The sequence below is a fragment of the Lasioglossum baleicum genome, chromosome 9 (genome assembly GCF_051020765.1).
Source record: "Lasioglossum baleicum chromosome 9, iyLasBale1, whole genome shotgun sequence".
Classification (NCBI taxonomy): Eukaryota; Metazoa; Arthropoda; class Insecta; order Hymenoptera; family Halictidae; genus Lasioglossum; species Lasioglossum baleicum.
In genome coordinates this window covers 13,306,158-13,333,478 of record NC_134937.1, presented here as the reverse complement: position 1 = coordinate 13,333,478, position 27,321 = coordinate 13,306,158, and the positions used below count along the sequence as shown (strand labels likewise).

Genomic DNA, 27,321 nt, shown 5'->3' with positions numbered 1-27,321 from the left:
GATGAGTCAACGGACAGAAACGGTAGATAAAATCCACGCGATTCGTTCAGCGAAAGAAAAACCGAGAGATGAAATTTACTAACTGATTCTACCCGTTACTTGCATTTTGTATGTAATCGAATGGTTAAGCAACATCGAGCAAACTAGAAATACGTGAAAGACTGTTATCCGCTACTGTATCAACGCAAGAATTAATCGTCGAATTCAGACAGCAGTTCCAAACACGGATGACACAGCGGTGTGTTGAACATTTATCTCCACTCTCTAGTTTCCGTGTAGTCATTGCGATTACGTGTAATCCCGCGCTATTTCAAGTCACGGCTGGCCAATGCTAAAATAACGGAACCAGTTTCGCCAAGGTTACGCGATCCGCGCGAAACCTATCACTTATCGATTGAACGAGAACTTCGGAACGATTCATCATCGAGAACTTCAGGGAAATGCTGTGTTCTAACCCCAACCCTTGAAACTTCTCTCCAAGAAGGTTCTGTCCTGATCAAAATCCCAAGTGAAAGTTGCCGATGCTGTCTGCTCCATGTCGCTCGCAAATATAAGAAATCGCAGCGATGGAGCGGGGCAGTCGTTCGAAGAAAAGTTCCCGTAACAATCCAGACGTTAAAGAAGCTGAAGAGACGTCATTAGGAAGCAGAGACACCGCAACACCAGAAACCAACGAACAGTATCTCTTTCTGCTTGAATTCTTGGTGCACCATGTAACCGGCGATCGTCTAGCAAAGCTAAATCAGATGTTCTTCGTTCCTACAACTATTTCCGTCAACTTCCTCAACTTCTGCAAGGATGATACCATCGAGATCACACCTGTCGATCCTCTATTCCAACCCCAAGCAGGGGTTGCGGATGATATCGAGTATTTTTACTCCGGAAGATCAGTTTTGTTCGCCATCGATCATCGAACAGTGATGAACAAGGTTCTGGAGTTTTTGGTGAATCTTCGGGTTGAGAAGAAAATGCCGGAAGGACTGAAACCGGATGTCATGATCGGAGAAGGAGAACTGAATATGAGCAAACATTTCGCGGCCTTGCGGAAGGAGATGCTGCAGTGCTGGTACAGAATGGCGCCGCCACCGAAATGTTTTGAGGGAGAGGTGCCCTTGATGTACAATGACGGAGAGGTTGGAACTGTTTGCATGTTTGTCAGGATCTCTGCTTTTGGACAGACTGTTGTGACGCAATTCGAGGCGCCGCCTAATATGGACGTCGATGCTTATATCTTCCAGGTAGATGAACGAATGACCTTCGCGAGGTCTTCGTTGAAGTTCAATGAAATATGAATACCTTAACTTCTCGGCGAATCTTTCGATGTGTGACGCCCCCACAGATTTTCATGATATTTGGATATGTACTCAAAACTTGGAACAACTTTCTCCTTTTCACGCTCGTGGCGGTCGGCTTTAGTTTAGTTATTTTATCATTTTTGTCTTTTGTGGAACCAGTGGTGGCTCAAGTCAAGTGGAATCTTTAACATAGAAAAAACAAATTTTAGTCTTTAACATAGTAGCCTATAACGTTCGCGGTATTATGGTAAAAATAAGCATAATTCACAATTTAAAATTGGAAAAGTTGTTTTAACTTTTTGTAAATAAATTGAATTTTTTTGTAAAAAAATGAATGCTGCGTGTGGAACTTGCCGAAAAGCTATGACCTCACTGATTTGGAGTTGGTAGGGATTAGGCACGTGAGATCTACGATTAGTAAACAAAAAGTAGACAAAAAACGATTAGTAGAGAAAAAATGCTAGAATACATCCTTCGATAGAATTCAGTCAGTCCAGAATTCTCGTCGCTTAACCAATTCTCTCGAAAACCAAAGCCGACCGCCACGAACAAAATGTTGATTTCTTCGACATATCCAAAAATCGTGAAAATCAGTGGAGGCGTCACATATTGAGAGTTTGACCAACTTCTCTTCAAGAGCAACGAGGTGGACCAAAAATCCCTGTCCTACAAGTGCCGCATCATCGACTCCAAAGACGCGGACATCGGCAGAGACTCTTCGCAGGATATAACGAAAGGAGGACCACCGTGTCGAGTCTGTGTAAAAGAAGAACATCCTTGTACACCATGTGGAAATCCTCAAGGTGCTACCTTAAAGCCGAACGTCAGTGCACGGCAATTTGGCGGATCGGATGGATATCCAACCACGGTATCGAAGTCTCAATCGAAACCTAAGACTTGCGACGACGTCCACAAGAACGGACTGATCCAATCTAGTCGTGGTCCGGTTCAACCGTGCGGAAAGGCAGTTGTTCTCAAGGTCTCTGGCGTGTTGGATACTGGACAGGATAAGAAACCGACGGTCACTGTGGCTTCTGAGTCCGAATCAGCTGATCAGGGTTGTTCCGATCCTAGTCATGATGTTTTTGTGCTGAGGATTGGTAAGAAGGGGATTGTCGGTGCTGGGGAAAAGTCGGATATTCAGTTGGAGATGAGGACTCCTAAGGGTGTTGAGAAAGGACCGCCTATCCGGATGGAGACTAGGGAGATGCAGACGGATGAGGATAAGAAGAAAAAGAAGAAGAAGAAGAAGGCGAAAAAGGAGTAATTTCGTAAACTAGTTGACTATAGGTTCTGGCAGACGAAAGTATTGAAGAAAAAATAAATAATAAAGAAAATATAAATTGTCCATGGCGGCGTGAGAGGTGTAGCATCTTTCGTATTTTTGTATTGTAACAATAAATAAAGTGACATGTGATATTGAAATTAAAGGCGATTGGGTTGTTGATCGAGGAATATAGGAATTAAGGATCGATTTTGATTAATTTAGAGTTGAAACTGATGATGGGTTAATTTTGGAGAATTGTTCAAATAATTAACGTCAAAAGCGAACATTGAGAGCCATCTAGTTGGACCTTGAACTTTGAAATCTTCCGCGTGCATTACACCGTTCGAAAAGTATATTTAAATTATTAGTGCAATCGCATACACATCCGAGAGGATTTTTGACTAAAATAAAATTGAAAAGTTTCACGGAAGACAGTTTACGTTGTTTTTGAATTCGTATTCGAAATGGGAGAAGAGCAACAGTTATTTCTGATCGAGTTCCTCGTCGACAGGGTGAAGATTCCTGTGATTAGGGCGATGCAGGATGAATTGTTACCGGCATGCACCTGTGTATCGTTCCAAGTAATCATCAACATTGTTTTATACAATGTTTCTTTATAATTGAATAATCAAAATCAGTTTTCATTAGGAAATGTTAACCTTCAAGTACCATCATTCAGATTTGACTAATTATAGACAGTCTTTGATATTCTATCTCTTGTCTGGAATTGCTTCCCGTTGTGCAGTCGTTCGATGCAGATTGAGTCAGTAGGGACTATACAAATTGGTATTACATTTGTGTATACATGGAGGTTATACATATCAATGTACAGGCTTTTTCATAATACAGGGTTTTTGCAGAATTTTGATTTTGACCCACAGATCCTTAGTCTACCAGCCATAGACATCTGCCAAGAGGCTCTAACAGACGGCTGCGGTTGTGAGGATGGCGACACACAGATCTTCAAAAAGGGAAAATCATGTCTGTTCGCATTGCCATCAATAGTACTTCAGAAACCGTTGACAACGTTCCCGATCCAGATGTTAGTCTACAAGAAGCTACCACCGGGAGTGCTACCAGACGTGATGACGGTCGGCAGCCACCAGATCGAAGCTAAATCTCTGATGAACGCAGTATTGAGCCAGCAGGTGTTTAAAATCCCTAATCCTTGTCAGACGATCAAGGACACCTTCAAGATTACCACAGCAACCGGCCAATGCGTTGGCACGGTGACGGTCTACGTGAGGGCTTCCGGTTTCGGCAAAAAGATCATCACGCAATTCCAGATCCCGCACAACAGGAAACCGTACTTGTTCAAGGGCGCCGACGACAGTCCTGTTTTTCAATGCAAAAAGATACCGTCCATTTGCTATACACCTGCTCCGGTCAAGTGTACCTGCGTTAAGAAGTGTCTCGATGGCAGCGGAGAGTCTTCTGGAAGGACCTGTTGCCCTACACCGGCACCTCCTTGTCCTCCACCACCTGTTAGGGTTTCGCAACCTGATTGGGGCCCTAGACCTTGCTGCCCATCACGACAGGACTCCCCTGGGTTTGTTCCTTTATTTTATTATCCCTATTCGCCTTCTACTTCTTCTTCAAAGTAGCTGAATCACTCCTCGGCAACTAGGGTCGCCGACGGAACTACGCTCCTTTGATTAGGGGAGTTGCTCAGCTGGGGTCGAGCGGTTCATCATTGTTTTCAATTGTTTGGAATCTAACAAGGTAGTAGTGACTAGGATTTGCAATCCCGCGCTACGGGGTCCCGCGGGGCTAAAGATTTCGTTCTTCAATCTAATATATATTTAATAAAGAAACAAATTCTACTTAATGAGATAATCATCTTTAATCGTAGTAATCAAAATTCATTAACAAAACACAAACAATTATTTTACGTTCATTAATTAATTTATATAAAAAATGATGTGCATCCATTATCTAGGAGACAAAACTCTACTTGTCAACCATGCTCGACCAAGTCGCGAGGCAGGGATCAAGGGAACTGTCCTCCTTGCTGCACACCACAACCTGGGCAACTCGTGAAATTAGGTCAGTCGGGAGCTGACAAGTGTCCTCCTCGTTTTTCATCGTCGTCGAAAGGATTTCAGCCTTTTAGCAGTTCCTCGGCTAGGGAGACTAGCGTGAAGAATTGCGGCTGTCCTGTCAAAGAACGTAAGGATTATAGTTGCAGCTGCAAGCAGAAATGAGGAGACTGCACGAGAAAGAGATCATCGCACGGTAATTTGAATTTGTTCATTTTATAGCAGCTTCGACAATTTATAGAACTATCTACTGTATCACAATTAATTCGTAACTGGACCCTGGAATTGATGCGTTTCTAACAAAACACAAAACATGTTCTTTTCAATTGATTAAAATGTTTTTAAAAGAACAAAAAAAATTTTTATTCAATTTCAACGTTCCGGAATCGATGCGGACACTTTGTTATTTTCGATAAAACATCTGTTTCTACCTACTGTTAGTCTACAGTCTGTTTACAATCACTATGAAATCATCTTCAAACGAGCAAAGTCTGTTTGTGCTTCTCACTTCACGACATCGATCTGTACAGAATCAGTACAGCAAAATTTTCGTGTGAACATTAGCGTAATAGGAAATACAAATTCTGAGTTTCTGTTCGTGGACTCATATTCGACTGAAGAGACAACTATCATTTAATCAGAACTACAGCAACATTTTCGTGTGATCGCGAAGCTAACGAATACATTGTCAGAGTCTCTATTCATGTTCGTATATTAAGCCTCTATTGATGATTATATTGTCAAGCATATAAAGACAGAAATGGTCTCCAGGAATTCATTCCGTCATCAATTTCCAGGTAGCCTATCGGATCGACGTTTTAGTTCGACTAATGATCGAAAACGTTCATCAGCACAATAGAAGGCGATACCGATCCACGGATCGCTTGATCAGAATAATAAAGCGGGTAGGATATTGACCGGCGACGAGGGAAGGGGAACTTTCGCAGCAATTAAAAGCGACCGGAAGCGGTGGTTAACGAGCCTTGGGAAAGGATAGACGTCGAAAATGCGGGGAACGTGAAAAACGATGCCAGCGGCCGCTGCTGTTGGGAAAAAGGGTAAGAAGAGGAGGAAGAAGTCGTGCCGTACAAAGGAGACCAAGCGAAAAAATGAAGTAGAGACCGAGGCAGAGGAGCAGGAACGTTTACGTAAATGGGAGGAGTGTTGGGAGAGGAAGCTTCAGGCCCAGGAGGAACGCGATTATGCGAAATGCTGCGCGGCCAAAGGGCTGTGCATGAGGCCGAGGACGCAATCTAATATTTGGATAAACGTGTCGGAGGATAGATCGCTCCAGGAGATCAACATCGCCATCAAGTAAGGATACCAACCGATTCCTGCAAAAGTAGAATCTCTTCAAGTTTTCTATTCACAACGTTCAACTTCCTTCTAAAATTTTTCCTGATGCACATACAGATTTTGCACTCTGAGTTCACCCTTTTGCAAATCAATTTCACCCATTAGGAATACTTATTTAGATTAAATTATATGAAACCCGATACTCCATACGCTTCAACAAATACACATGTACATTCATTCTAAAAATTTGTTAATGATGTTAATATACATATCTACACACGCTTTTCATACATTACTTAAAAGCACTTTATTTGCAAAAGGGTGATTATGGAGTGCAAAACCTGTATCTCCCGTTTCTGCAATAAATAATATAAAATCCACAATCTACTCGTGACGTTTCAAATTTTGTCTTAATCCTCCAGGCACGTTCCAGTACCGAAACCGAAGGCTCCTCCTCTGCCGCCATTAAAGCCGCAGAAACAAGTAGAAGATGCAGTCTCGGGGAAAGGCGCCGGAAAGAAAGTGCACAAAAAGGTCGGCACTGGAAAAAGGAAAAGAAAGTAATGGACGTCCGCCGTCGCATCACGGGGTAAGTCATTTGTTATAAAGATCGTCTGTGCATGTACTGCCATAAATCGCGTACAGTTTCCCCTTGAACGACTTCCACTTATTGTTCTCCATTCACGTGTGTCCCGCTCTTTTGTCGTTCGTAAAAATACATTGGACTGCGACGGCGACGAAGATGGCGTCGTTGTGTGTTATTCTCGTCGTTCGTTGCACGTTCGGCGAACTGGAGCTGCGTGAATGAATTCACACTTTCATTCGGGAACAAGTCCGTAAGCAATTGGTCGATAATTATTTCCAATCTATTGGGTTGGCAAGAAGTAAAAGCCAATTTTTTTATTCAAGCGATGAACTTTAATCAATAAACTATTTTCTTACTTAATCCTGTTGCCAAAGGTCATCAAACAAAATGGAAAATATCTTATTCATTAAAGTTCATTGCTTGGATAAAAATTACTTTCTTGCCAACCCAATATTAAGATTACTAAAAACGTCTTCTATGTGTTCAACCATTTCGTCTCTCATACAAAGCAACGACTGCATACCTCGGTATTTCCCCGCTGAAATGCATGCATATTCATCGATAAGCTGGCAGGAAAGCCAGATCACTGTAAAATCGCGAAAGTTGGGCAATCCCCGAAATCTTCCGGGAACAGTCGTTCATTGACACGTTCCCCGAGAAAGATGACGTTGCAACAGCAAGGACGTTGCACGTCGGGCGTTATTCCCGTCCCCGAGGGGAAGCACTCGAACAAAGAGAAAGAGAGACAGGGTATGAGAGGCAGAATCGAGTCTGCGCTCTGGTTCCTCCTCTTCCACCCTCTGTTGCCATGAACGTTGCGACGGGCACGGGGTTGTAAGCCGATATTGTCGGGCAGGCGCATTGCCCGGCGACGGTTCTTCTACCGAGGAAGATGACAATAAAAGAGCATATACATATAAACCGCGGGCTAAACGCACGTTAACCTCCGCGGCTGGCTGGCTGGCTGGCTCGCCTCTGGCCTTCCACTCGCCCTCCAAAATGTGAACCCGCGCGACCCTCCTCCGCCATCGACAAAAGTTTTTCCCAGTGAAAGTCGCCGACGAAGTCGTTCGAAGCTGATGAAGCTGGTGGTGCCGGTGTTCAAAGCTGTTCTTGCCCTCCCCCGAAAGCAGACGGGAGACTTTCCCTCCCCGTGAGAGAGGAGCTTAGAAATCATCGTCCCAACGGTTATCATCCAGTTACCGGCGTGGAATCATGAACAGCTCGCCGCAGAACTCGGAGGTAGCTGGGCAACAACATCGAACCGGCGTCGAGAACAGCGACGAAGAAGAATGGAGTGGTGTCGTGGAATGTGTAATGTTATTACATCGACTCGTGTATCGAAAGAATGATTTTTATTTGCTGAAACAGCCTTCCTCGAGCAGTTTCTTGTTGCCCATTTCAAGTTGTTTTTCGTGGTCAAGGAAGTTCTGTGGGTTGCACAACGTGTGTTGAAATCTTTATTATCTTAACATTTATTCTTTGTTGTTACGTTCGTTGTTGCCGATCGTTCTCTGTGTCGTTTGATTCTGTTTGGTTCTGTTCGACGGGGCTCTGCTTTTATCTGTTGATTCTGTTTCGTTGCCGAACAGATTACCAGAAAGCTTCGCTCTGAATTGTATTATTTTCATTGCATCTCTTCGGCGAGCTCTGGATCGGCGCGATGATGTATCAGGTTGCAGAGATCGGGATCACTGTCTATCAGTGTTTATTAATTTTGAAATATTCGTCAGAGTCACCGTTAGTCAGTATCATCGTTATATTATATTTAAATCTAAATTCAAATTCAAATTTTAGATCACTTTCATAATTATAGGAACATTTGTATCGATTTGAATAGGACCTATACATTTTTCTCATAAGCGCATACGCAGGATCATGATCATGATCGTCCCCAGCTCATTTTTGTTTAGCTTTTTGGGTCAGCATTCCGCGAACGTTTCTGTCTAGTTACACCGATCCGGAATTCACCGAGTTCAGCATGTTTCCTGTCGCCTCTATAGTCGCGTTATAGTTTCTCTTTTTCTTGTTTCGTGAGAGACACGCGATCTCGGAAGATGACGATGGTGTGCGTCTCTTCGTGTTCACTACAGTAACGTGTTTCTTCGTAGGCTGTTCTGGAGAGGTCGAAGTCGGATCGGGTGTCGCGAACGGATGAAGACAGACGTCGCCGCACTATTATCGTCGAAAAGAAGAATGGCACGTACGGTTTCACCTTACAGGTAAAGTACACGTCCACGTGTCACTCGCTTTCACGAACTCGCGTTCACCGACCTCCAAAACGCTTGATCGGTACATGTGACTCTTCGGGGATTTTAACAGTAAACCCACCGCAAAGACATAATAAAATAAAAAATTTCAAACCGGTCATTGTGACTGATGCTGGATGTTAGAGATGAGAATTGTTCTGTTCTTTCTTTTTTTGCTCAAAATTGTCCAATAACAAAGTTCTGGGGAAGAAGGACAGATCTTTTGTTAGCACACTGATCAAATTATTTGTTTGCAACTTTAAAAATTGAAACTTGCGATTTCGAGTATCGGTATGGGTAAATTGTGCAGAGTTATGGCATCCACTACAAAAGGGAGCAGGAAATCGAGATGGTCACGTATGTGGACTATGTCGAGTACGATGGGCCAGCGTCCAAAGCTGGCATGCGGGAGGGCGACGTGATACTCTCTATAAATGGCCACGAAATGGACCGAGCTGACCATAAGACCTTGGTTAATTTCATCAAGAACTGTGATACTAGGATGCGCATGGTGGTTTCTTTCGAAGACTGTGTGAGAAAGGTGAGACAAGATATCAACTTGGAAGCTGATTGTTCTAACAATAAGTCTTATGTTTTGTTTTTGAACCCCCAGGTGGAATTACATATGCGCTACATCGAACTGCAACGCGCTCTCCAATCCCGGTTAGGCGAACTGGAGAGGCTGTGCGAGAGGGAACAGTCCATTATAATGGGTCGATGGAAAACCCATTCACTGCCAGCACGCAAGCGGACGCCTAACAGCGTGATCACCAACACCCCTAACCAGCCATCGCCGTCATCCAGTTTCAACTCTTCGACGATTCAGTGTTGCCGACCAGCTACATCCACGGAACATCTACTGCTTTACAACGTGGTACCTTTCCAAACCACCGTATAAACAAATTCAAAACTGTGAACTTAATCCTTTGCACCAATCAAGTATAATATATTGTACAGAGATCATACAAGCTGTGTTGATCATCTGCAAATTGAACAGACCCCTCGACGGATCAGCTGGAATCTATAGAACGCATTTTTTAAATTTTGGGAAACATCCAGCATTTTATCCGCAACAAAATAGAATAAATAAAATTATTTTTCAGTTCTCGGACGGTCGCCCCTGCTTGGTGCCCCGCAACGCAGCCTGCCTGGTGGCCGTGGGGCCGCCACGGTCTCGCAGCGACCACCACCACTTCCTGTCTAAGATGTCCAGCGACTCGGGCGTGGCGACCTCTTCGAGACACAGCTATCACCAAGCGAACGGCATGAGCGGCACGCCTGCAAAATCGAAATCACACAAATCATGTCAACAGCAGCAACAATCTAACTCTAGTGGAGAGCCTAATCTTCATGCGCCACCTCAAAACAGCCTATGCGTAGCATGTATCTCCAGCACGAATCGTCGAAGAGAGCAATCGGACAACGGTAGTCTAGACGCTTATGACCTAGCAAGCCCTTGTTGCGACCCTAACTGCGTCCCTAGTCGTCGTCGTCGTGAGAAACAGCGACGAGCAAGGACCGAGCAAAATCATCATCAACAACAGCAACAACAGCAAATGCAACAGCAACATCATGTACAACGAGATCAACCGCAGCAGACACAACAGCAACATGGCACGCACAATTGCTCGCGGACTTCTGGCCATAGTTTGCATTCTATCACCAGCAGCGACGTCTCTACCATCGCTGACAGCGTTGCTTCCTGTACAACTAGTCTCAGCACGGATACCCTATACTGGGATCCGACAAACGTTCATCAACGACCACCGCCGTGCCTTCAGTACGCAAAACCAAAGTCCTGGGACAATCTGACTACCAAAGCGTTCGGTGGATATGGATTTGGATACGGATATTTGGACACAGCTACCATAAAGACCCACAGCGCTGAAAGACCTGGTAAAGGATCACATGGCAGAGCCAAAACCCCTACTGGAACCGTTCAAAGAAGAACCAGCACAAGTACTACGTATTCCGGCAGTTCTGGTAGACATTTCCAGCCTACAAAGTCTACAGAAAGTCTCCTGATACCGCCTCCTTATCAGACGGAGCTGGACGCTAGCCTAAGTTGCGAATGCCTCGATGGACCTGCTCCCAGATGCGTACCTGTTGTGCAAATCGAGAAACATAATCGACAAGAGGAGGGCGGGTATATTATCAGCACGCACACGCAAGTTAGACACCGGAGATCTAGTCATTCCGATGGGAAGTTGAGGGCTCTAAACAATTCTGAGGTCACGCGGCTGTAAACGATCTTCCCTTTATTGGAAACCGTGATCCGAGAATATTCTCATGAGACGTTGAAGACTTTGGCTTTAGTCTGGCTTAGAAGTTAAGGGCTCTAAACAATTCCAAAGTTACGAGGCTGTAAACGATCTTTTCCTTTATTGGAAACAGTACCTTATTGAGGATATTCTCATAGGACATTGAAGGCTCTAAAACTCTAAACAATTTCCACTGTACGCGACCCACCCCGCAAAAACCATAACCCAATGAAGTATTCCTCGTGTTTAGATAGATTCGTATTATCCATACAGAATGTTTCGTCCTGTGTGGATAGCGTGAATCTATTTTATATTGTATCAGACGACGAGGTTCTCATTCGAATTTTTGTATTCAGCTTTTTATCGACGGAAACCATGCTGAAACGTGTGTTAGAGGGTAAATTTAGTGTTTTATTCCGGAACGGACCACGTTTTTCGAAACCATTTTCAGAAGTACAAGCATCATTGGTTCACGCATTTCGTTCATAGAATATCGCCTGACCAACGAATCATTTTCGATAATCGTTTTCTGAACGATTGATAACGGCATATCGATGCTCGCGATGAGTTCTCCGAGGTCTTTTTCCAAATTTTTTAATGGTTAGTTAGTCGTGCGATCGGTTGAGAACTAAGTAAATGTTAACAGTAATATAATCGTTATCGTAAAATGAATAGATTATCAAAGTATATTATTTCGAAAAAAGTGATATAATCATCCTGTAACTCCTCATTGCGGCGAAGTAGAAGCCGGAAATAAACGAGAACTTTTTACGAAAACCTAAAGGCGTTATTCATTGGTTGGTTTTATGTGGTTTTATGGAAATTAAATAAAGAAGAACAAAAATTCCCTATAGAATTTAACGACCAATCAGCTGCTGTGTCGTGTAGGAAGGTTCACCAGAAATTTCACTGAACGGTGCTCATTCGTCAATCTATGTAGCTTGTAATTTTATGGCTTTGCGCGGCGTTATTTTATAACGTATTCGATGCATGTAGGTTATAATTTTAATGTTTGACTGAACAACTACTAAAAGTATCAAAGACAAACAAGAAAAATGTCTAGAAAGAAACATAACGTTGCGTACATTAAACCTGACGAACCTAAATTTTTACGGGAATTGAAAGAACGAGCCGGATACAAGGAAGGACCCACAATTGACACAAAGGTATATATTATTGTTTCACATTTAAATTAATACTACCATAATAATATCGTACTTGTAACATTTATCACTAGACTGCGGATCTTTATTGCAAAATAAAAATGTTCTGCATTGATTGTGGGAAGCAGGTGTAAAATAAAAATTGATTTCATCCTTTAATGACTTTGTTATATCAAAAACGACATTACAGTATTCAATATTTTATATTTCACTCAATTAATTTCTTTATAAATGCATAAAGATCTGCAGTCTATTTATCACAATTCGTATTTTATTTCCTTTTTCCCTCCAATATACTTTGCCCGAATAACCAAGTAGATTTTAATTAAGCATTGTTTATAATTAGCATGAACAGCGATTTAAATGACTTCTTAAAACAGAGAGAAGTATTACCGCAATATTCAGATGACGAGAGGGAAGACCCTACAGAGGAGCAACCTATTGTGGTTGTATTGAATGCAGGCGATTTAACTGCAGAAGAAGCAGACGCGTTCAAGAAAAAGAAGGAAGAAGGTACAGATAAAATATTCTCATTATCAATGTGCAGACAAAAGTGCAGGTAATATTTCTAATTCCAGAGGAAGCTAACGAACGGGCAGATTTATCCAAACGGGTTGTATTCAAGAAGAAAAAAGATGCTGCAGAGCCCGATGCCGCAGACAAGCCAGAGAAGAAGAAAATGAAGAAAGCGAAACCAGAAAAAGTTGTACTATCTTTTAACGATAATGACGATGACCTTTAACACTGTCTAACTATGCTAAATGTTATGACTTTTAACATTTTATACTATAGGATAAGTTGAGATTAATAAGAGAATGTATTCTTCACGTAGATATACGAAATAAGAATGTGTAAAGTACTTAAAGTTTGTAATTATAAGGCTGTTTTTACGATAAGATAGATAATGTACAAAATAGAATCACTGAATGTAAATATTATTCATGTATGTACATAGATTATGAATTACATTTTCCTTAAAAGAATCAAATCTTTGGGTACAGTGGATTCTGTGAACATTGCAAACTTTCGATAAAGATTACTGGACGCGCGCGAATAAGAATAAATAATAAAATTCTAATAACTAGCATCGTGAACCGTTCGATACAAGAAACCGCGCAAACATGAAATTCTCCGTAAAAAGAAACAGAAAATCGGTTCATTGTTTCACGTAGTCTGCAATCATTAAAAAACCCAAGTGTTATGCAATGATCGCAATATAAATAAATTTTTAAATAATTTTTCAATAATTCTCGTGTTTATAGAGGAATAATTGTTCGGAAAGGTGGTCCACGAAAGAAGTCCGTAGAAAAAGGGCGGGGATTCGTTAGACGGCCCTATTGTTGTACATTGTTACAATTGCAGATTGCCCTTATTCTTAGGAGGGTCTCCCATTGGATGTGCACGTGTACCCGGTCACGTGACAATATATAACAAACGCTACTGGTCGTTTTGTCCCTTTAACATTACGCGTACGTCATAAAATTTGCGGTCACGTGATTATCGTCGCCATCTTGGCAGTTTTCGACGACGGAGGTAAGAAGGATCCGTGACGTCGAACCCAAATAAACACAAAGTATATGTGAAGAATTTCGGTATAAAAACGGTGTGTATCGTGTGCCGAAGGGAGTCGCGTGTGCAGCCGAATAATTCTCGGTGCTCCGAACGGTCAGTGAATTTAAATAGCGCGGCATTTGCGATGCGTGTGTGTTTTCGATTATTGCTCCTCTCTCGGGGGGATAATCGTGATCGGCCAGCGACCACCACGGCAGCTGTTCCGAGCAGTCTAAGCCAGCCCTTACGAAAGAAATGGCGGGAGCTTTCTAAATTCTGATAAGACCAGCAAACACGTGTGCCCACGGGTCCTACCCGTTCGTGCATACGCGAACATTTAACATTCCCGTTCGTACAACACGGGACCCCGCCGATTGATTTGTTGGATTTTATGATTTGTACAGTTCTGCTACCGAATAACACAATATTACCAGGGCCGTGACTATCCTCTCAATTCCCCCTTACCGCTGTCTCGTCATCCCCTCTCTCTCTCTCTCTCTCTACATACACACACACACACACCCCCCCGCCTACACTTTGTCTCCTCTACGGATAGACTTCACAGTTTCATATCGTAACGAAAACTTCTTTTCAACGTTACACATGTAGTACACATAACTAATCTTTTGCAGTGTTTCTTTTCTCTCTAATAACTACTCTACTGACAGATACATGGTTCAATAATACACGCCTGTGAGGAATTTTACAAACGGACTCGGCCAGACTCGTACTTCTGTTTTTTTTGGTAAAATGCCTGCCTGATCTTTCTCGGAAATGATGGGTTGTCGAGTGAGAGAGTTTGGTTCGGGGATGAAATCGTTTCGTTTCGAAACTAGGAAAATAGTGATCGGTTTCGTCGGAGACGTGTTATCATTCCGCGCATCGTGAATTTATCGAAAGGAAGGCGCGTCGTCAGCAAAATACAGAATATAGAGTTCCTCTACCGGAAGGGACGAGTTCCATCGTGGTTGCTTTTAAGTTTGATTATACATATTTACTGGTTACGTTTGTAAATATACGATAATATTGATGAACTCGACTGATTCAGTTGTTCTGTTTTTCATTTCACCGTAATTCTCGTTCCTAGACGAACAACGTATATATTTAGTGTTTCTCGACGACCTCTCCGGGTGTATCGTACATCATATAAACATATATATATACATGTACATATATATATATATATATGTAGTTGCCTTCAGGGGGAAAAAAGGAGAAATAAAACGAAAAGAACGGGAAGCGTTCAATATCAAAAGCACTTTAATCAATATCGTTGTTTGATGGGGATTCTAATCGACCAATGGACGTTGGCAAAAAAAACCGTAGGGGGTACCATGATCTTCCAAAAAAAAAAACGTCGGTAAGCGTGGAACAACGGGATTTCGTTGAAACGGTGTTAGAAGTGTGACGCCGATTAAATAGACATAGAGAAATCGTGAGAACATGTCCGGGATTGCTCTTCGCCGCGACCCTTTCTTTTCTCCGTGTCTGGTCTAAACCCTCGCCCGTAGAGGTGCCCCGCGACGTTGCGACGGCCCTGGGCATAACTTTTTAACGTTTCCAACGTCGCTCCTGCCCTCTGGTGCCTAATATTCAGCGATGAATGTTCACTATTTACAGGTTTTGTGAATAAATCGTGTATCGTGCATTTGTAAGGACGAATCGTAACGCTCCCGGCCGCTGCCGCTCCGAGGATCGCAGCATTGTGAGAAATGTCACGGTATCAGAGAATTCTTTAGGAGAGCAAAAACGGGTCCAGGTGCGTATATCAGTGCCTGGTGACAGGAGTACCACGGATCAAGTTCGTAACCGCGTTTCCATTGCTTCGTAGAACCGCCGGGATCCGTGAATAGCGAGTTAAGTAGCACGAGACATGCCCCGAACCGAGTTAAACCGAAATTATAATAAACCCGGACTACGCTTGATCATCCTGCAGGTCTATCGAACGCGTTCTTCCCGTTTGTTCCCTTATCATTCTTTTCGCAGCAACGTGATTATCGGTCGCCTCGGGCCGATGCACGTTGCATCGAGTCTCCGTGTAGGTTAAATGTCTGCTCAGCATCTTTTAACACCGTTGTCGCGTGTCCTTCAAGCGAATTCATAAACGATTTTCGTATATATTTATTCCTCTAGCATTTTCATCGTAGAATTCACATTTCCATCGAGCATCTTCGGAACGCTGCCACGGATGGACCTCTATAGATAATCTAACAAAATGGTCCGCGTTCATCTAAGTAGTTCCTCCTTCGTCACGCACGGAGTATCTCCGTTCGAACATTCATCGGCGGTATTGGCTTTTCCTAGCTCCACGATTATTCTTTTCGCAGGCAAAACGATTTAAATGCGCAAGGGATGTTTCCGAGATTCTGGATTATTAATGCTACATTTCTCGATGCCTCCATAAGAATGCACTTCTCTGAAAGAGAAGCTTCGCTAGAACAGCTTCTCTGAATTATTGTTCGCAGTCTTCTATGTTTCTTCTAGTGCTATCACTAGACGCTAAATGAGTACAATTCTAAATTTCATGTTCTACAATCGTTTGCGAATCGATCGCGTCCTCCACGGTTATCGAAACGACTGCAAACTTTGCGGAAATATAGTTAGCAAACGACTGGACCAAACCGAACGACCTGATGTCCCTAATCAAACCTTGTTCGCACGCACATATGTTCCGTCCGCGGATGTAGATTGCATATCAACGGAGAATTCCTCGAACTTTAGGGACGTCCCTCGTAACATCATCATGGGAGATCAGTATGTCATGATCGGATTCGGTAGGTCATAGGGTTGTTCTGTAGGTGGTTGGCGTGTTGTCCGTCCGGCATGCAGCATAGAGAGTTAGGAAGATTGTGCGCTCGCGCGCGCGCCAAGCTAGTGGATGGTGAGTTGATGGGTCTCTTTACTCCGTGTACATAGATGTACGCGTGCGTGTGCATCTGTGTGCATTTTCTTTGTACATAGGAGAGATGTACATGGGTATACGTGTGTATATACGAGAGGGAGAGAGAGGGTATATATGTGTAGGTTGATAGGTTCGCTGCGAATATAGAGATATACAGTCGGGGACAAAATTAAGTGGACACCCTTTAAAAACTAGTTACTTTTTCAAATTTTTTCGAGATGTCAACGAGATCGGTTTGCCAGGTGATTTATGATCAAAATTGATACAAATTCCGGAGGAAAGAGTAATTATATCCTGTGTCTGTAACGAAAATTTAAAATGTAACTTTTTCGGAGTAAGTTCTAGTATACATGCATAAAATTTCATCAAAATCGATCCGGGTTGCTATAAGCTATAAAAATAATAGCAAGCCTAAAATCCAAAGATTCTTACATCGTTTAATATGTACAGCTTTTCGATGCGCTTCGATCTACGAAAGGTATATTTGAAATTTTCATCATAGCCACAGGTAGAAAAGTTAAACATCGTGACCTTCACGGTTTCTCTCCGCAATTTCGACCTCGCGGTCAAGAGACTTGGTTTACACATTGATAACAAAATAATTCTCTTCATCAATACCTAATAACTAGACTGTGGATTTGATGCATTTTTAAAAAAAGCCGAGTAGGTGCCATTTAAAACAGTGAAAAAAATGATCTAATAATGCCAATTTAGTATTTTCAGCCTGTTAAAATGATTAAAGCAAGAATGTCCATCTGGCTCCAGTCTCTTGCAAGTGATGCAGATAGTTTCTATTTTGTATAAAAATCTGCAGTCTACTAATAACTAGACTGCGGATGTTTATGCAATTTGCAATTTTTGTAGACGAATTTTAAGAAAATCGAATTAAGTCGAATTTAAGAAAATCGTCAAAAATCCGCAGTCTACTAATAACTATTAAACAAATCCTTCCAACATCTCGAAAGAAAACTAAAATCGTTCGGTCCAATTTGAAGAAAAAGTTACTAGTTTTTTTTTAAAGGGGTGTCCACTTATAATTTTGTTCCCGACTGTATATACATGGCCGGAGTACTTGTGTGTGTATATACACGAGAGAGAGAAAGAGCGAGAGAGAGAGAGAGAGAGAGAGAGAGAGAGAGAGAGAGAGAGAGAGAGAGAGAGAGAGAGAGAGAGAGAGAGAGAGAGAGAGAGAGAGAGAGAGAGAGAGAGAGAGAGAGAGAGAGAGAGAGAGAGAGAGAGAGAGAGAGAGAGAGAGAGAGAGAGAGAGAGAGAGAGAGAGAGAGAGAGAGAGAGAGAGAGAGAGAGAGAGAGAGAGAGAGAGAGAGAGAGAGAGAGAGAGAGAGAGAGCTCGATGTGTTCGTCGTAGGTATAGGTGTAGGTTGGTAGGTTTGCTGCGAAGGTTGAGAGGAGAGGTGTACGCGGAGGGCTGACTGACTGGCTGGCTGGCTGGCTGGCGCTCGGACGCGGTGGCTAGCGAGTGCAGGTGACTGACTGAGGAGACGCTAACCATTCAAGCTACTTCACACAGGACTTCTCCTCGTCCGATCGGTTTCTATCAACGGCGACCAACGGGTGACTCCCTTGTCCTCCTAGAATCGCTTCACGTCGCGCGTACCTCGCAACGATTCTCGCGGGCCGGACCGCGCGGAATATCTCGGCTCGGCACGGCGACGCGACGCGGCGACTGGAAACCGACACCTACCCGAACCGACCAACTTTGTTGGTTATGGGAACAAGGAAATAGGAGTACGGAATTCGCAGCGCCATTTTGAAAAATTCGGCCCCGCTAAAAATTCCCTCCCTCTCTCTCTTTCTCTCTCTCTCTCTGTCTCTCTCTTCCTCCCGCCACCCCCTCTCTCTCTCTCTCTCTCTCCTCCTCCCTCCCCTCGTCCGCCCTCGCGCGTTCACGTCGTGTGTATGTAATGAAACGCGTCGTCGCCACGGGCTGCTTATTCCTGTGTTTCTTGTTAATTGTTTAGATCAACTGTACAGTGGTGGCCCCATGGAAGGCACGTTGGAAGAACCCCCTGTTAAGGACTCATCTCAGGCCAGTCCTGATAAGGTTCTCAAAGGTATACTCTTTCTCTGTCTTTCTTGTTACTATTTAATCAATTCTACTATACTGCTATTCTCCCATGATACTTGTTCCTTGCTCGGACCATGTTCCTCGAGTTGTTGTTCATGGTCTCGATACGTTGCTCTTGAGTAATTGTAGTTTGTGACAGTTGCGCTGATTGAGGGATAGGTCTGTCATCAAGCTTTGCTTGTTCGTTGCCCCTATACTACATGCTCCTGAATTATTAATAATTTGGAATGTATTCTCCTCTGTATTTCCCTTTTTCAAAACTATCGCAAAAGATGCTCTCTTTCTTGTAACTATTTAATCCAGTCTACTATACTGCTATTCTCCCATGATACTTATTCCCTGCTCGGACTGTGCTTTCTCGAATTGTTCTTCATGGTCCTGATACGTTGCTCTTAAGTAATTGCACTTTGTGACAGTTGCACCGATCGAGGGGTAGTTTTGTCTTGTTCTTTGCCATTTTAGAATCTATTCACTTGTACTTCCCTTGTGGAAACTATCGCAAAAGATGTTTTCTTGTAACTATTTAATTAATACTACTACACTGCTGTCTCATGATACTTATTTCTTGCTTAAACCGTACTTTCTCGAGTTGTTGTACATGGTCTCAACACCTTGCTCCTTCAGTTGGTCCGAGTATACACTTGTTCGTTGTCCATATACTCCATGCTCCTGAGATATTAATAGACTGCGGATCTTTCTGCAAAATAAAAAATGTTCGCATTGATTGCAGGATGCAGGAGCCAAATAAATATTGTATTCTTCTTTTAATTATCCTACTAAGCTAAAACTAATACATTGATATCCTTAAATATTTTTAACATGTCCACTGCTTTAAATTGTACGTGCCTATTGTTGTCATAAATGCATAAAATCTGCAGTCTAATTATTAATATTGACATTGTATATATTCTCTACTCTCTCTAATCGGGACGACAACGTGCGTTTCATGTTCGACAACCGACGCAGCTTGTCTAATCGCATTTCTTTGTGATTTGCAGATGTTGTGATACCGAATGGAGTTAACGGGAATTATAATGACAATGAAGGATTTATTGGCACGGAGATCGCATCGAGTCTGTCGAAAGAGACGAACGATGCGACGGAAGGGGAGAGGGAGGAAAATGAAGAAGAAGATGACGAAGACGAACATAGAATGGAAGTTGAAATTGAAGACGGAGAAATAGAATCTGAAGACAGTGAGCAGGATAGCGTAATGCCGAGTAGGAGTACAGGGGGTGAAATGTTCGAGTCAGGGATCGACTCTAATATAACTAAATCAACCGAGGGTGTCAGTGAGACGAACAATACTAGTGAAGTGTCTAAAACTGATGATAAGTGTAAAAACACATCTTGTGAGGCTATGGAGATCGATGAGCAGAGTAATAATTCAGACGTTGAATGTCTGGACGAGAGCATAAGCGAAATACAATTCGATAATGATGATGTGTTCACTATGAAAAACCCTCTCCACAAGGATAACCTAAATTTATCGGGCAGCAGTGATATACAACTGAACGACAGCGGTGAGGTTACTGACAGCACATTGGATACATCCGATGTGAAGATATGCGAGGAGAACGGAAGCTGTGAGAGTCCAGATATCGAGGAAATAACTGACAGCGCGAAGAACGGTCATAATACTTCGCCGGAGCGAGCTAACAAAGATCCCACCAAGCAAAGAAAGCAGAGGAAGCAAGTAGACCTCAGTAGTATTACGCCGAGACGAAGTTCTCGTAATATAAAGAGGACAAGCTATATAGAGAAAGAAATAGAAGAAGACGTGGACGACGATGGTTCCGATATAGAAGAAATTAAGCCGGAAGATCCTTTGGCTGGTATCGACGGTAAAGACAAAGAAAATTCGAAGCTGAAGTCACCAGTCAAGAACAGTAAAACTACTATCGTAGTAAATGACACTAAACGTTTGGTAGAGATTGCTGCTGGTAGTAAATCGGTAAAAGGGGGGAAGAAAGAACCCACTTTAGTTATTATAGACACAAATTCTATTCTTTCTGGGCGTGGTGGTGTTCCTGTGAGTAAGCCTCACCACTCGGTCTCCAGTTCTAGCTCTTTTTCGGTTGTTCCCATGGGCATGGGTACAACGCAAACAATGTATCCTAACATGAGGACAACCATTACACCGGTACCCATGACATCGAAATCTGCACAATTAAGTCCCAAGACCAGTAGTATGACCACGGTAACACCCACGGTTCCTCCTATATTACCCACATTGACCGATGACATGTTTGTCGTGGAAGCACCGTCTTTTATAGTACCGTATGTATATGAAAAACCCCCTCTGAAACCGTTGAAAGATTTCGTCACGAAACTAGAACAATGCTTAGAGGAGAAGGAGAAGGAAGAGCAAAGCCAGAAGAGCGAGGAAATTAAAGGGGAGGAGGGCAATGAAGACTCTTTGGACATGAGTCAAAAAATGAAAGACAAGGGCGACGAGAGCGAGGGTGAAGGTAGCTCGAAGAGCAAAAAGGATATAGAGGATATTAAAGGGGGTGACAATTCAGTAGACCTAACCGAATCTGGATTTAGTAATATAGGCGACAAACCGGACGTGATCAGGCAAGACGATAGAAATAAAGTACTGACATACTTTGACTTACCACTGGGCAAATTTTTCATGCAGATCGGAGTGAATCTTGTTCAGGAATACGTGCAAACAGATCTTTTACGGACTCAAAAGCGTAAACAAGGCAAAGGTAGCACATCCGCTGAGACTCAAATAGCTATAAATTCACTCATCAAGAACCTAGAATTTAGTAAAGAAAATAACGAACCATTCCACTTAGAACTGAAAAAATGCGAGTTCTGTAGTTTTAAAACAGAATCGACCTTAGTCATGCAGCATCATTTAGAGACCCCGCATATGCGCAATTACGTTTATAAATGTAACTTCTGCCCGATCGAGGTGCGTAGTCCTCACGATATATTGTTTCACATGGAGGCGGAACATAATACTCGTGGAAGGCTGGAACGTGGTCCGGCCTTCCATCAATGCCCGAATTGTCCGTTCGAAGACAACCAGAAGGGTAAGCTGACTCGGCACATACTTGCCTGCACGAAGAAATTCAGACCGGAGAAGAACTTGGAGCCAGCTGCAGACTGGGAACCGCCAGCAAAGATCCCACGATTGAATCGAGCAAGACCAGTCGGACCCACTAATCCCAGTGCTCTCGCTGCCATGGCAATGGGTGGCAAAGGACCGCAACCACTTCTACCAAAACTACTTCCTGCTCCGATCGGAACGGGTCGCGGAAGAGGACGGCCACCTATGCAGCCCAGATACTCAGACATGAAGACACTGCGACCCGGTGGAACACAAATGCGGCAAGGTAACTTCATACGTTTTCAACACTAGATTTACAGAACACTGAAAGTGACTATTTGACGACTGTAAACCTAGTGTTAATTCGGTAGCAACATTAACTACAATGAATACTTCGTGTTTCAGATAACGTTGCAGGAATGATGTATCGTCCAACCTCTTCTGGTCTATTGGTACCTACTTCATACCAATTTGGTAGTAATCAGATATTCCAGGTAAAATTTCTTCCTCACGTCATTTTTATCAAACATAGAAGCAAAGAATCAAATTATTTTCGCACTAGCGTCATAGTTCTTGCATGGGCAATGATAATTTTGTAAAGTCATGCCCTTAAGATGCATTTTAGTTGTAACAGCACACATATGATATGCATAGTGTACCTATGCTTTAATGTTCCTTTAAAATTCGTAAGAATTGAATAATGATATATTACTGTATCTTGATAAGTAATCGAGTAGATCGTCCAAGAGTAGTTTCATTTTGTATTGTACTTTTGTACACTTCGTGATCGCTTACAAGGAGCATTGTCGAAACATTAGCGAAACTTTTGGCTGTCGAATTGTGTGCAGTAATGTTAGTCTACCTTTGAATCGACGTGCTCTATTTTAACAAGAGTACATGTAAGAGATACAGGTTCAGAAAATTCAAGTAAATAAAAGTAAAGTCTAAGAAATAGTAAAAAAATATATGGGTGGTGTGGCAGGTGGTGGGTGGCTCTGGGACTGTCATGTCGGCTGTCTCGGGAGTGAGTAGCAGTAGCGGCGGCAGTTCCGGTCAACCCACACCCATTGCACTTGTACCCAACGTAATCGACTCTCTCTCTAGGTTGTCGTCATCACAGGTAAATAAATGTTGGAAAACTACCAAGGATGGTTACATTGATTTTGTAAACTTTGTGATCGCATGGATGATGTGTTTTCTGCAGGTGCAAAGGCTTTTATAACAAATCTCTTTGAATCCTCAATAATTACAGCTACATATAATTGCTTCTAGGACTTAACAAATACTTTTGAGATCATGGCTACATATCATTAGTGTGCAATGCAACTAGTTACGCTGTTGTTGGTTTCAGCAATATATTTTTGTCTCGTGAACAGTTGAATGGCAATTTACAATTATAAACATATTTCCTTACAACCATTTTACACCATCACTCTTAACAATTTTAAAAGGAACCAATTCGTACGTTTACATTATGAGATTATCGATACATTCGAAAATTGAACACTATAGAACATTTACAAACATTTACTTTGAAAAAATTGCATACCTTCGTTGTCGTATACAGAAACGAACGATGTTTTGTGTTAATAACAAATTGTGTAAAGGTAGACGAGAATTTCGATTTATATTACATAGTATTTTAAGTGGAGAGACTAATTCATATAATTTAATATTCTCATACAAACAAATCTCTTCTGTACAATTGCGTTTTAAATAAATACTGTGTTTTATATTTTCCAGAACACAACGTCCAGTCCTAAAAATCCTACAGCAAAGTTGTTAAGTCAACCGAGTATATCTATAACACCATTACCACGTACAACATCTCAGTCTTCTATTCCTGGTTCTGGTACTTCATCAAAGTCAGGGGGGAAAACTACATTTGTTATATGCGAGATTTGCGATGGTTATATTAAGGTAAATCGTAGTGGTCTGTGGCGGATCGAATTTTTAATCGTTTATTATCACATTAAAAAATATATTACGTAAACGTATGCGTCCTCTTTTAGGATTTAGAGCAACTACGTAATCACATGCAATGGATCCACAAAGTAAAAATACATCCAAAGATGATTTACAACAGACCTCCTCTGAATTGTCAAAAGTGTCAGTTCCGATTTTTCACAGATCAGGTATACACATACACCATTATGATTAACATATATTGCAGTCAAATCTTAAATTGAAAAATGTCCGAGAAATTTGGAGCAGGGTAAATCCTTAATACTGGGTTTACGGAGGCGTCAAATGGTGCACGTAACACGTTCTCGTTATTTTTGGAAAATAATGTAAAATAATCGCTTTTAATGCTCCGTGAACCTTAAAGTTAAAAATTCAAGTTTTAAAAATTTAACATTTGTGCCTAAAGCGTAGAGATCTATATAATATAATAATATATAGACTGCGGATCTTTATGCATTTATGGCTTCTGAAAATTTCCAAAATATTCCAGAATATATCTTTCGACAGAATTTATTAAAATTTGGATGTATTTCAGATCTACAAAGGCTATTAGCATTGAAAATAATATTTTATTTGGTTCCCCCTTCTCTTAAAAATTGCAAATTCTATAAACTTCCGCAGTCTAATAATATATAACAATAGAGTCTGTGCTGGTGATCGAAACTGTTTCCCTGTGAAATGATTTATGTGTCGTATCGAATTACCACAGGGTCTAGAAAGACACTTACTTGGGTCGCACGGATTGGTTACGTCGAGTATGCAGGAAGCAGCAAATAAAGGAAAGGATGCTGGTCGTTGTCCCGCCTGTGGCAGGGTAAGTTCGATCTCTTAATAATAATAGTTTTGCGATTGTGTGTGCAGAGATTAGGCGTGGCTAGAACGACATAACACTTGAATGCTGTGAATCTTGGTTTTGTTTTTAGGTATATCAGTGGAAATTACTAAATCATGTCGCGCGAGATCACGGAATGACATTAAAACCTGCGCATCTATCTTATAAATGTACAGTTTGCACTGCCACGTTTGGAATGTATAAGCAGTTCGAGAACCATGTTTATTCGGCACATAGTGTCGTAGCTAAGAGAGTAATGGATAAGAAGAACACACCTTCATCTCCATCGTCCAGATCCAACGATTCCCTTTTGAAACCATTGAAGATCAATGACGAGATCACAATTATTCCACAACCGGCAAAACCTACAACCAGGTCGGGTACATCTCAAGGCAGAGGAAAATAGCAATGATCAGCAGAGTGATACATGTGTCTTGTCTTACTGAATTTCACGTAACAATTTTGTGGTACTCCATAACGGTCATTGTAATACACAGTGACTGACGTGCCGTGTACATGTGTATGCATATTATTGCTTAAGACGCAATTACAAACAAAACAAAACGAAAAAAAAGGAACACACACACACACACGTAAAAAAATGAAAACAAAACTATAACTCTTGGCTGAAACAGAAAAGAAAAAGAAAGAAAAGAAAACAAACTAGTTGATTGCGTAATAATATTCCATCAATGATTATACCGATATATTTATTTAAGAATTTTTATTGTTGTTATCGGACATACATAAAATAGACTGTAAAAAATATTAAAGGGTGGCCTTCAGTCTAATTCCTTGGTTGATCCTAGAGGTGCATACTCTCCTGACCTATAAACACACGCCTATGAGAAACAAAAGAAACAAAAAAAAAAGAAACGAAATGAACCTTATAAATATTAAGTGGATTTACATTTTACGCGACACTCACATGTCATACTGCGAAAATCACTCTTTAAAAATAGAAAATTCACTATAATATAAAATTCATTTTCTAAGATAAATATATTTGAATTAATTATATTTTGTTATTAACGCTAAATACGATTGCGTATAGGGCAATGAAACGATGAAAAAAAAAGAAAAACACTGTCCTTACTCTTACATAATCGATAAAATCGACGCAACATATTGCGGAGAGCAATTTCTGAACGATATACGAGATAACAAATTGTACTAATTAACCAGAGTGCCCTAGACTGTCCCGCGCGGTATACACATTTTGGTATTGTAACAATACCGCTACTGCAATCTTTTTCTATCATGTGTACACTTATATACTTTTTTTTTCTCTCGAATTTCGCCATCGTATTTTTTCTCTCCCCCCCTTCCCCGTCGCTGCTTAATTTGTAAACATTTCGTGAAAGTTACGTGTACGAGAATAAGTTATAATATTAAAGACCCCCCCCCCTCTTTCGAGTTGTAAATTGTATCTATTTCTATAAGTTACAACCTTCGCGATGGCAAGTATTGTAATAAAAGCATTCAGTTTTATTTTTGCGCTTTTATAAGAACAAAAATGTACATTAATATAGAATATAATATAAACGATTATATCAATAAAATAGGATGGCACACATAATGTGTATACAGTTTTTTTTCTGTTGAAGAAAGAGTAAAAAAAAGGAACAGGAATGAAACCAATGAAATTTATCATGGAGCATTATTAAATACACATCGCGACACGTATATACATATTTATATATGTATATATATAATATCCAGCAAGAAATATTATATATATAAATATGTAAAACTATTTCTAGTATAGCGATAGAGCGTGGTATATATAAGAAGTGATATGGCTAAACTTGATCTTCTTGTATACACTCTGGATTGATAATAGGCTTATACCAATATGTAGATAGTTGAAAAGAAAAAGTAAAACATGTTTAATTTAATAATTTTCGATTCGTTCTCGATAAGTTTTGTACGTTTATTGTAGACCGATAATTTTAGAGGGAAAAAATAAGTACCGCATTCGATAAAGGAAATATAAAACATAGTGCGTTTTTGCACTGTACGGCTGTATTATTTAATTATACTACTTGCCAGCAAACTTTCCTGGCAAACCATGTTGGTAAAACAGAGAAACATTCATAAACGTAATTACGAAAATATATAGTTTACTGTAATAATTTGTACAATATTATATGATTATTAAAATAAAGTGTACCAACATTGTACGTCACTGTGCGATTTATTTGTGGAACAACGTCGGATCTCCCCCCCCCCCCTCTCTCTCACTCTCTCTCGAAGATGCCAAATATATCAAATATATATATCTTATATTATTATAAACATGATATTTTTATGTATGTATATATATATATCTGTACAAAAAGTAGTCTTTATATTGAAATTACGATTTTAGTCAATGTTAGTCTAAGAACTTAAAGATTAGTAACAACTGCGCTCATACAGCTCACGCTCATACTCATCATAATGTATTACTGTTATTATATTTTGTCTGTCTTATGTTTACTTCTTTTTAATGATAAATATTAGATGATGATTAATTACTATAATTTTTCTCAAATACTGTCTTTTCGCGATCGAAACTCTCGAGTTGGGCCGATCATGTTCAGGAGAACACCGGAGGTTGGGATACGGAGAAGGAATTTAGTCCGAATCTACGCACGTTTAACGTTTATTAATCACGTATGTATATACAATGGCTCGACTTGTGCTAATGCACAAGTTTTTATATTTGTTATCGAATGTTCTCTGGATCGCGGCTCGCGTTCTAGCTGTGTCCTCGGTGGTCC

The 27,321-nt window shown here is 41.2% G+C and overlaps 4 protein-coding genes across 22 annotated transcripts; all 4 read left to right on the top strand.

The window, feature by feature from the left end:
• Nucleotides 1–133: 133 nt before the first annotated feature.
• On the top strand, nt 134–5,611 carry LOC143211940 (uncharacterized). 4 transcript variants are annotated; one of them, XM_076430103.1, is made up of 4 exons: nt 2,577–3,143; nt 3,444–4,111; nt 4,502–4,797; nt 5,399–5,611. In XM_076430103.1, the coding sequence occupies exons 1-3, from the start codon at nt 3,027–3,029 to the stop codon at nt 4,764–4,766; spliced, it is 1,050 nt and encodes a 349-aa protein (XP_076286218.1). In that variant the 5' UTR covers nt 2,577–3,026; the 3' UTR covers nt 4,767–4,797; nt 5,399–5,611. The 4 variants fall into 4 exon arrangements, 3 of the variants coding, with proteins under 3 accessions (XP_076286214.1, XP_076286218.1, XP_076286217.1); XR_013009576.1 differs by lacking the exons at nt 4,502–4,797; nt 5,399–5,611 and adding an exon at nt 134–1,238 and having other exon boundaries at nt 1,933–3,348; nt 3,444–3,571; XM_076430102.1 differs by having other exon boundaries at nt 2,577–4,111.
• Nucleotides 5,612–5,774: 163 nt separating this feature from the next.
• On the top strand, nt 5,775–11,767 carry LOC143211935 (uncharacterized). 3 transcript variants are annotated; one of them, XM_076430091.1, is made up of 6 exons: nt 5,775–5,915; nt 6,320–6,486; nt 8,595–8,705; nt 9,043–9,273; nt 9,346–9,606; nt 9,836–11,767. In XM_076430091.1, exons 2-6 carry the CDS (start codon nt 6,388–6,390, stop codon nt 10,976–10,978), a joined length of 1,845 nt encoding a protein of 614 aa, XP_076286206.1. In that variant the 5' UTR covers nt 5,775–5,915; nt 6,320–6,387; the 3' UTR covers nt 10,979–11,767. The 3 variants fall into 3 exon arrangements, with proteins under 3 accessions (XP_076286206.1, XP_076286204.1, XP_076286205.1); XM_076430089.1 differs by lacking the exons at nt 5,775–5,915; nt 6,320–6,486 and adding an exon at nt 6,529–7,929; XM_076430090.1 differs by lacking the exons at nt 5,775–5,915; nt 6,320–6,486 and adding an exon at nt 6,533–7,797.
• Nucleotides 11,768–11,896: 129 nt separating this feature from the next.
• Nucleotides 11,897–13,160, top strand: LOC143211944 (uncharacterized protein KIAA1143 homolog). 2 transcript variants are annotated; one of them, XM_076430109.1, is made up of 3 exons: nt 11,897–12,159; nt 12,537–12,669; nt 12,735–13,156. In XM_076430109.1, exons 1-3 carry the CDS (start codon nt 12,049–12,051, stop codon nt 12,896–12,898), a joined length of 408 nt encoding a protein of 135 aa, XP_076286224.1. In that variant the 5' UTR covers nt 11,897–12,048; the 3' UTR covers nt 12,899–13,156. The 2 variants fall into 2 exon arrangements, with proteins under 2 accessions (XP_076286224.1, XP_076286225.1); XM_076430110.1 differs by having other exon boundaries at nt 12,018–12,159; nt 12,503–12,669; nt 12,735–13,160.
• Nucleotides 13,161–13,664: 504 nt separating this feature from the next.
• Nucleotides 13,665–25,640, top strand: Mep-1 (zinc finger protein MEP-1). Of its 13 annotated transcripts, none has more exons than XM_076430078.1 (10): nt 13,682–13,821; nt 15,328–15,466; nt 18,589–18,681; nt 19,694–22,045; nt 22,165–22,253; nt 22,742–22,879; nt 23,503–23,679; nt 23,772–23,894; nt 24,434–24,538; nt 24,648–25,640. In XM_076430078.1, exons 3-10 carry the CDS (start codon nt 18,612–18,614, stop codon nt 24,960–24,962), a joined length of 3,369 nt encoding a protein of 1,122 aa, XP_076286193.1. In that variant the 5' UTR covers nt 13,682–13,821; nt 15,328–15,466; nt 18,589–18,611; the 3' UTR covers nt 24,963–25,640. The 13 variants fall into 13 exon arrangements, with proteins under 13 accessions (XP_076286199.1, XP_076286193.1, XP_076286191.1 ...); XM_076430081.1 differs by lacking the exon at nt 15,328–15,466 and adding an exon at nt 17,996–18,181 and having other exon boundaries at nt 13,807–13,821; XM_076430079.1 differs by lacking the exon at nt 13,682–13,821 and adding an exon at nt 14,147–14,452.
• The last annotated feature ends 1,681 nt before the right edge of the window (nt 25,641–27,321 follow it).

Bases quoted from the DNA above. Each gene is read 5' to 3' on its own strand.
- LOC143211940 (XM_076430099.1), top strand. From the start codon at position 567: ATGGAGCGGGGCAGTCGTTCGAAGAAAAGTTCCCGTAACAATCCAGAC. The intron at 1,239-1,932 runs GTAGATGAACGA...CTTCTCTTCAAG, and splicing joins TCGATGCTTATATCTTCCAG to AGCAACGAGGTGGACCAAAA.
- LOC143211935 (XM_076430089.1), top strand. From the start codon at position 7,699: ATGAACAGCTCGCCGCAGAACTCGGAGGTAGCTGGGCAACAACATCGA. The intron at 7,930-8,594 runs GTGTGTTGAAAT...GTTTCTTCGTAG, and splicing joins AGTTCTGTGGGTTGCACAAC to GCTGTTCTGGAGAGGTCGAA. The intron at 8,706-9,042 runs GTAAAGTACACG...TAAATTGTGCAG, and splicing joins CGTACGGTTTCACCTTACAG to AGTTATGGCATCCACTACAA.
- LOC143211944 (XM_076430109.1), top strand. From the start codon at position 12,049: ATGTCTAGAAAGAAACATAACGTTGCGTACATTAAACCTGACGAACCT. The intron at 12,160-12,536 runs GTATATATTATT...TTCTTAAAACAG, and splicing joins GACCCACAATTGACACAAAG to AGAGAAGTATTACCGCAATA. The intron at 12,670-12,734 runs GTACAGATAAAA...TTCTAATTCCAG, and splicing joins CAAGAAAAAGAAGGAAGAAG to AGGAAGCTAACGAACGGGCA.
- Mep-1 (XM_076430074.1), top strand. From the start codon at position 16,531: ATGCAGCATAGAGAGTTAGGAAGATTGTGCGCTCGCGCGCGCGCCAAG. The intron at 22,254-22,741 runs GTAAAATTTCTT...GTGGTGTGGCAG, and splicing joins GTAGTAATCAGATATTCCAG to GTGGTGGGTGGCTCTGGGAC. The intron at 24,539-24,647 runs GTAAGTTCGATC...TTTTGTTTTTAG, and splicing joins GTTGTCCCGCCTGTGGCAGG to GTATATCAGTGGAAATTACT.